Here is a 9498-nt window from a genome sequence, read left to right as displayed (position 1 = left end):
ATATTAAAACTATATTGAATGAAAGGAGGGAAAGAAAAGAAAGGAGTCGTTGAATGAGAAAGTATTTACTCATAATTGTTGTTTGAATAATTAAAAATTGAAAATGATATGAAAAGTAATAAATATTTTTATACCTTAATAATAAAGATAATTTTGGGATATTAAAAAATTTATTAATTTTTTTTTCTTTTCCATACAGTTTCTGTTAGTTTTGGATGAAAAATAAATTTGATTAAAATAAAAGAATCAATTCCTTCATTTTCCTTCCTTTTGCTTTCCTTTCTCTTTCATTTTAACCATACAAAGGATTTAAATCCTTCCTTTCATATTCCATCAATCCAAATATAATGTGAAACTCTTAAGGAAGAACTTGTGAAATTCATATTTATCTCTTTAGATTAATTGGTATGAGATAGATGGAATGCACAAAGACCAAATGGCCATAAATGAGAAGCTCATGGTAAGGATGTATAATCTTCTTCTTCGCTAATTATTAGCCATGAAAGGAACGTTGTATGATACGGACAAAAAAAAAAGAAAAAAAAAAAAAAAAACTCCACCTAATGTAGCAAATGAAGCTCCAAAATATATATATATATATATATATTATTATTAAAGCTTTAAAGGAAGAACATTAAAATTCATATTTTCCTCTTTATATTAACTGGTATGAGATAGATGAAATGAACAAAGACCAGAGTGGCCGCAAATGAGAAGCTCATGGTAAGCAGTTATAATCATCTTCTTTGCTAATTATGAGCCATGAATGGCTCATTTTGTGGGAAAAAAAACTCCATCTAACATGTAGCAAACGAAGTTGTCAAACTCTATCTAATATGTAGCAAATAAAGTTGTCAAAGTTCTTACTACCCTTCGTATTTATTTATTTAGTTTGGCGTTGTGTATCATCTCATCGTTGAAATGATAGACAGTTTTAGTCAATTAGTGTATAATGACCTCATTATAGTATGTCTACAAATGTTATACAATTTTGCTTGGGTAAATTTCATTTATACCTTCTTAATTTTGTCAAAATTACATTTATGATTTATAACTATAAATTTAATTAAAAAAAATTGACAGAGAAGTTCTAAATATAATTTTTTTATAAATATGCATACAATTATAATTAAGATAAAATTAAAAGGGTCCTTTTACATAAGTTTGATAAATGGGGAAAAAAAAAAAGATATAGTGCAAAGAAAATCAAAAGATTATGTAGGTTTGGTTACAACTTACAAGCATATAAAGAAATTAACTTATTGACTAGCTTTTACTTCAATGGATAGAAAAGATGTTACTAGAAAATATTGTTGTATAGAAGCATAATCTAGTATGGGCAAATTTGTTTTTTTTTTTTTTTAATGAATTCTTGTATGCTGTTAGATCTTCATTATAATGTGAGCGTTATGGCCATTATAGCATTGTTGTGAATATAAATGTTTTGCAAGTAAATTAATCCCACCTCATATAAATACTTTCAAGGGTTAGAGATTGATTATATTTATTAAATAAAGGAATGAAAAGCATATATATGAATATGTATATATATACACACATGAGAACAGATAAAAACTTTTGTTGATAATAGAGTCAAAATTCCAGTATATTATTGATAAAAGGTTGATGGTATACCCTTATAACATGAGAATGATACATTTTTTTAACAAGAATTTACGTGAAAAATTGTAATTTGTTATTGAGCAGTAATGACCACAAGTGAAATTGGTAAATGGGACACATAGCTGATATCGATATCATTAATTGATTTTATTTAAGTCTTTTATGGTTTTTGAATTATTAATTTGTTTTATTCAAATTATTTTTTTGAGTTTTTCAAAATTAAAATTTATAAGGTAAAAATGAATTATTCAGAACATTCTACTGGTTAAATTGTCATATATAATCTTTTTGCATATAATGTTTTTAGATTTAGTTATAGAAGACTTCTAAGACTCGTTTTGTTTTCATTTTCTTCATGGTCTCTTTTTTTATATTGGAAAATTCTCCAAAAATTAGGGAAAAAAAATCATAAAATAAAAAATTTTAATTGCATTCTAATATTATTAACTTTTAGAGTTTTATAATTTTAAATTTTAAATTTTTTTAAAAATTTAAATATTTAATTTTTTGATTTATTATAGATTGATCTAATATCTAATTTGGCTAGATAAATCTATAACAATTTTGTCTCAACTATTGTTTTGTTCTCAATTACTGATAAGTTGTTATTAATTTATTTGGTAAAATTAAAAATTAAATTAATATGCAACAAATTAAAAAATTAAAGATCTAAACCAATACTTTTGAAATTGAAGTGTCTAAATAGTCAAAATACTAAAATACAACAAAAAAAAAAAAAAAAAGGGGGTGATTGGTGGGGGGTGAGAAAGATAAGGTAAATGCCGGGTGAGTGAGCAATATTTTGTAGCCCGTGAAGTATGCAAAAGCGCGTGCTAATGTACGCCCGTGGTACCGTTATATAAGCAGACGCACCCCCTAACCCCTTCTCTAAAAATTTGTCAAAAGTTTGTGGGGGCACTGAGGCAGGGGATATTTGCTTACTGCTCTGCTTTCAGCTCTGTTCAGCTCTAGAGAGAGAAAATAAAAAGAAAAAGAGAGAAAAAAAAAAAAGAAGGAAAAAAAAAAAGATGGAGAGGGAAATGGAAATGAAACTTTCTAAATTCAAGAGGATTTGTGTGTTTTGTGGTAGTAGTCCTGGGAAGAAGAACACTTATAAGGAGGCTGCTATTGAACTTGGGAAGGAATTGGTAATGCCTCTTTATAATTGCTCGGTTTTCGCTTCCTTTTCTCTTTCTCTACCTCTGTAATTTTCATTTTCTTTAATAAAAAAAAAAATCTCTCTGTATACTCTTTTTCTTTGGATAAATCTATTTCTGTTTTTATAGTTATCGTTTAGGTTTTGTAATCTTGATCAATGCGAACCGGGGAGTTCTCTGTTCATCGCTTCAAAACATGTTCTAACTTTTCTATTGGATTATTGGTTCCGAGGAATACCACTTTTCAATCTTCCAATTCAGTTTTTATTGCAGTTTTTGAGCTGCTAATCCTCTTGGTTTTTCTTGGTATGAACCTTTATGTTAGTTTAGACAATAAATTCTTTTTGGTCAACTTCTTCAATCCCCTGTTTCCTTTCTCTTTCTCTTTTTTCTTTCTTTTACAATCTGAGAGTATGAATCTCTGTTTCGGTTTATCCGTACACATCTCTCAGAAGGGTATCTTTATAAACATCAAATTCATTTCAATTTTTTTTTGCTTTTTTCTTTTTTTCCCCCCATCATTGGGCAAGCAATCAAATGTACTTTAATGGGTCTGCTTCTCAGTTGGGTAACTTTTTACTTACCATTTGATGATTTGAGTAAATGGGTTCTGTTTCTGGTATTGAAAAGGTTTCAAGGAACATTGATCTGGTTTATGGAGGAGGAAGTGTTGGTTTGATGGGTTTAATCTCTCAAGCTGTCTATGATGGTGGTCGTCATGTCATTGGGTAAGCAAAAAATAAAATAAATCTTCATTTTTTTCCCTCTGAAATTTCCCGACTTGATTTGAATTCCAAATTATTTATTTATTTTTATTTTTATTTTTTTTGTAATTTTTTGTTCTTGGCCTAAACTAATTTTTTGTCATTTTATTGTCTGTAGAGTTATTCCCAAGACACTCATGCCTAGAGAGGTATATTTTCTACCATCATAATAAACTCCTTATAATTTTCCAAGCCCATTTGTACTGTAACAAAATGAAAATGACTAAACAATCAGAGAGAAAGAGCAGGAAAGCATTATCTACTTGTTTTTCTCTATTCTAAATATATATAATGAGGTATCATTTTTTTTTTTTTTCCCTCCATCTTGTGGTAGCTACATTGACATGAATTTCTACCTCACCTTTGTTATCTTAAAATGATGGATTTCATACTTGTCTCTTTCAGGATTTCGTATAGCTTGTAAGAAGCATTTTTGATTGGTTCACGAGTTTCGTTTTTCATTTGTTTATTATATATATATATATATATATATATATATATATATATAAGTTTCACATATGGGATTGATGAATTCTATCTCAATCTATCTGGCCATTTTGGGTTTTTTGGCTTCAACATTTTCTCTCTTTCCAGTAACTTTATGTATCCACTAGTTAAGATTTATGTTAAGCCAAAATATCAGCTTTTGTTATGTTTGCAATTTCTTATGTTTTCCTTCTTTCACTCAATCACCCTCTCTTTATTTTTTTTTATTATTATTATTTTCTTTTGTTTCTTTTTCAAGTCCTTTATGTTGCCAAGTGTTTGCCTGGGTTGTTATATGATATTGGATGTGAGCCCACCACCTCTGAACCACTCATCATTTCTTCTACGTATCTAAAACTCTTTGAAACTCTCTTTTTTTTTATGTTTTGGTCTGCATTTGATTGACTGATTTGGGTAATACTGTATTTCAGATAACCGGAGAAACAGTGGGGGAAGTAAAAGCAGTAGCAGATATGCACCAAAGGAAGGCAGAGATGGCTAGAAATTCTGATGCTTTTATTGCCTTACCTGGTTGGTAACAAATTGATTTATTTATTTTTTTTTTTAAGGTAAAATGGTAACAAAATTGGCATACTCCACACTCAATTACTCAAATGCATGACATACTTATTAACATGGCTAACCATGCAAAAGTTCTTAACCCAAAGTACCCTTTGAAAAATTTATAAGAATATAGTGCAGAAAACACCATGCTTCTTTTTTGTTTTTTATTTTTTATTTTTTTTATTTTGTTCTATAAGTCGGGTAGGGTTTCATTTTACAAAAGTTTTTAACCAATGTTTTTAACAGATCAGCATAATTATGAAAATTGTCTAATTAAGTCATTTGAATGGCCATAATGATTTTGTGAAAAAGCATAGTATACGGAATGGACCGCCTATAAGTTTTTATGCGTTTTTAAGGATATCATTTTCTTGAGAAAAACAAGTTTAAATGCACAGACAGGTTTTAATGTCAAAAAGTCAACTATGTTGACATGGCCATGTTCTCCACTTGAAGAAAATAAAATAAAATAAAATAAAATGTAGCCCTCAAATAATCTTGTCCTGAAAACATTCTTTCTTTTTCTTTTTCTTTTTTTTTTCTTTTTTTTCCTTCTTTCCATTTTTTTTTTTTTGGGAGAATATTCTCCCACTGCTGTTGTCAATTCCTGTTAATGTCTAAGGGCCCCCTCAAAGCCACCCTTATCTAATTAATTGCCTCGTTTAATTTCTCTAGAATTCCTTTTTTCTTTTTTTTTTTTCTTTTTTTTTTTTTTCAGTAGCAAGTTTCTCTAGAATTCAGTAAAACACAATCTAAAAGAGACATAGAAAATGAGAAATTATCTTGAATTCTTATTAATTTTTCTTTTAATTACAATCTTTTGATCTACTTTATTTTCGGCTTGGACTATGATTTTGAAATTTTTTTTTCTTTTTGTTATTATTATTTTTTAATATCTAGTTCACAAAATCCAAGGAGTTAAAAAGATTCATTATTGGGATTGCGGCCATTCAAACCTGAACTTTAACTTCATTATCATTCGCTTATGATATTTGATTAAGTTTTGAATTTTGATGTTTATCAGGGACTATGAATTTTAGCGGTCCAATTTGACGGCTTATTTTTGCTCGTACACTATTTATCTATCTTAAATAGAGAGGAAACTTTAACATAATTGTACTGTAAAATTTCATCATAAAAAGCATTTTTCATAGACTTTTGGGTTGCCTTTGCAACTTAATAAGTGGTTAATATGGAGTTCTCTCAGTAATATGAGTCTGTTAGCTTGTGGTCTCAGTGTACCATATTTTTTTCTTTTTTCTTTTTTCTTTTTCCCTTGTTATCTCTACTAGGGAAAAGAAAATAAAGCTGAAGATGGAATAAATTCACCAAAAAAATAAATGAATAAAAGAATAGAACTGAAGATTAAATATGAATATAGTCTTTGACCTTTTTATTTTTCTATCCGAGTATTTTGACTTTTATTCTTTTAATTCTTTTAATTCTTTTTTCTTTTCTAAAAACCCTTTTTATAAGCTATTAAGATAGCAAAATGATGACTAGTTGCTACCCTTTATTCAAGATTCCCCACCCTACTTGGAGTACAAGTTGTACCATTAAGTGGTATTATCAATATGGCCGAGTGACAATTAGGCTTTTTGCATAATAACCAACAAAATTTATGTGTTTCTTGTAAATGCACCCACAAGAAATTGCATACAATAATATACGGAAAATTGGGTTAATATTATTGCTTAAAATTGTATGATTACATATATATAATGTACTTTGGGGTAGATTTAGAACAAAAGTTAGTTTGAGCAAGTTTGCCAAATATTGGGCCTTTCTTAATTTTGGGCCAACACATTTTAGATGCCCAAAGTCAGACTCAGTCTAATGCATAGTTGGGTTGGGTCAGACTAAGGAATCCAAAACTCATAGACAAGCCCAAACACTATTAGATCGAACCTTAGGATGGTAAAACATTTCATGGCACAAGGATTTTGTTCTTCTGTACAACCACTTGACAGTAGAATATGAGACTGAAAACTTACAAGTAGATGTGATTTTTGTGAAGGTGGTTATGGGACACTTGAAGAGCTTCTAGAAGTCATAACCTGGGCTCAACTTGGCATCCATGACAAGCCGGTAATGCACCTTCCTGTATATAAACATTTTAACCCCCTCTATGTTTTTTTTTTTTTTTTTTTTTGGCTTTCAGATTTTTCTTAAAGGTTTTACTTATTGATAAAATATTTGTGATTTTGAATACGTATATGTAGGTGGGATTGTTAAATGTGGATGGATACTACAACTCGTTGTTGTCATTTATTGACAAAGCAGTAGAGGAAGGCTTTATTAATCCAACAGCACGCCATATAATTGTCTCTGCCCCTACTCCAAAGGAGTTAGTCAAGAAATTGGAGGTAAAAATATTCCCCCCCCTTTTTTTTTTTTTTTTTTTTAATAAATTTTGTTTATAAATTAAGAGACTGAATGAATCTTGTATATGTTAATAGGAATATTTCCCTCGGCATGAAAGAGTAGCTTCAAAATTAAGCTGGGAGATTGAACAGTTCGGCTGCTCCCCAAAATTTGACATCTCAAGGTGAAATTGAAATGACTACTAGGCCGGAAAGAGGATGGCCCATTGGTGATGAAAGGGACTAATTTTTACATGACTAAACCTTCCTGAAGTGGAAATTCCTTTCTTTCTTTCTTCTTGTAATTTTTTTTTTTTTCCCACTTTTCTCTGCTAGTGTAAACTCTAAAATGTTGTCCTCAAAAGAATGTAGTTTGATTTCTCTTTTGAAGAAGTTTTGTTTTCTTATGTTAGCTCCATTTGGTCGTCAAATCCCAAAAGCCTAGGAATCAAAGGAAAAAAAACAAAGACGGACATTTATGAGGATTTTTATGAAGAAACTGGTTTAGAACTTACAGTATCTGTTTCATTATTTTTTTTTTTCCTTTTAAGGAAATCATATTAAAATGCAAAACACTTGACAAATATATATATATATATATATATCAATAATGTCAGGGATATCAATAATTTATACCAAGAAGATACCAAGATGAGATGGAATTTTATGTGGCATCCAACTAAAAAATCATTAAAATCCACATCATTGCCATATCAACAATGGTTTATTAACAAAGCTATTCATTCTTAATATTTTATTAAAATTTTTTTAAAAAAATTAAAAAATTAAAAAAAATAAAAACATGAATTAGGTATCACGTACATGGCTCCCTATCTCGCCATCGTCGGAAGTTGAAGGCTTCTATATATTGTTGCCACACCTTCACCAACTTCCTCCTTGCTTGCCTTAACTATAGGGGAAAAAAAAAAAAAAAACTATTATTCATGGTATTTTCTCTCAAATAGTGATAAGCATATTGGATCCAAAAAAAAATCAATAGCAGCAGCAACTGGAAGAAGATTCCCAAGGTAAAGTTCTTTAAAAGCACGGAAATAGTAGTGAATCTTATATTTTTGTTTTTTTTTTTTTAATTTTTTAGAGTGTGTTCGTTATCTTCTCTCTCTATTTGTTGATTGTGATTACTAAATGCGTGCAAAACTTATTGAAACTCCAATAGATGAAAATAAATTTGTGTGAAGCAAAACTTTCTTCTATACGTCCAATGCATTTTGAAGTCTTCCTTAACTTTTTTAGCTTCCATATATCCTTATAGAAATTGACGTTATGTGATCTTCACATAATGAGCTTGGCCTTTAATGGGGTTCATTATTTATTGTTTAATTTAATCTACTAGTCCAAATATTTTTTGTTTGGCATTTAACAAGGGCATGCGACATTTGCCAAGTTCTTTTTTTGAGACACATAGGGTAAGTTAGAACAACTTGACATAGCACATTAAATAAAAAATCCAAAAAAATGAAAGAAGAAAATATGAGAGAAGAACGCATGACAGTGATGGAAGTTTGTGAACTATGGGAGTTTATCCATAAGGTTGTTGTATTGGGTTATGCAAGGAAAAAAAACTGTATTAGGTAATACACCATTAACCACATAAAAAACCAGGAAAATTATTAGGTAATACAGTACCATTCGTGTGTCTTCGCGTGTTAAACATGGTATTAAGTAATACAATCCACCCTAATACCTTATAATACATCGTACCAAACACATCCATAGGGTAAGCTAGAATGACTTGACATAGCATATTAGATAAAAAAAAGTCCAAAAAAATGAAAGAAGAAAATATGAGAGAAGAATGCATGACAGTGATGGGAGTTTGTGAACTCGTACTAGCAGCCAAGGATGAAATGGAAGTGTGGCTCGTGAACCTTGCTGGCTGCTAAGAAAATTAACTCTCTAATTCACTGGGCTAAGCAATCCAGTCATAATTTTGATCAAGGCCTTAACCCTTTTGTTCAATTATGCAGATATTTTCATCTTAAAGCAATCTTAGATTTGAAACGTTTGATAGCATTGATAGCCAATTATATGTATAGTAGTTGGAAAGCAACATCAAGTCGAGATATGATTAAACTAATTGCCCACCATATGAATTAATACTTGGCTTGTTTTTTATGAGAGCCATATCTTCACTACTCAAGATAATTTCTTCTGTTTATAATATTTTTATTTTTATTTTTTTTTGGTAAAAGAATTTTCTCTATTTTGTATTGCTCTAGGTAAACCATGTTATTTATCGTTGATGATATATGGATGCCCACAGTTTCCAATATATTCTATTATTATTATTCCTTGTTACCTCAAGGAATAACACATATTCACTAGTTTCCTTACTATAATCTTTGTTTTTCATGCCATTAAAATTGATGTAAAAAATAGCCTATGAATTAAGAAATGGTGCAAATTCAGTAATTAGGATAGCCTATTATTTTTACTTGTTGTTAGTAGTCTTGGTGTTCCTTTTTGGTTCTCTCATAGTCTCTATCTACCTGTTTGAGATAACGCTCATCTTTTGTGTGT

At 29.6% G+C, this 9498-nt stretch overlaps 1 protein-coding gene across 1 annotated transcript; it reads left to right on the top strand.

Annotated features, from left to right (window-relative positions):
- The first annotated feature begins 2505 nt into the window (after positions 1-2505).
- On the top strand, positions 2506-7471 carry LOC107411352 (cytokinin riboside 5'-monophosphate phosphoribohydrolase LOG1). The gene is made up of 7 exons (XM_048469329.2): positions 2506-2771; positions 3411-3508; positions 3663-3693; positions 4462-4561; positions 6612-6682; positions 6817-6960; positions 7054-7471. The coding sequence occupies exons 1-7, from the start codon at positions 2652-2654 to the stop codon at positions 7144-7146; spliced, it is 657 nt and encodes a 218-aa protein (XP_048325286.1). The 5' UTR covers positions 2506-2651; the 3' UTR covers positions 7147-7471.
- The last annotated feature ends 2027 nt before the right edge of the window (positions 7472-9498 follow it).

Source organism: Ziziphus jujuba, chromosome 10, assembly GCF_031755915.1.
Source record: "Ziziphus jujuba cultivar Dongzao chromosome 10, ASM3175591v1".
Lineage (NCBI taxonomy): Eukaryota > Viridiplantae > Streptophyta > Magnoliopsida > Rosales > Rhamnaceae > Ziziphus > Ziziphus jujuba.
The sequence above is the reverse complement of the archived record's forward strand: the minus strand, read 5'-3'. Positions and strand labels throughout refer to the sequence as shown.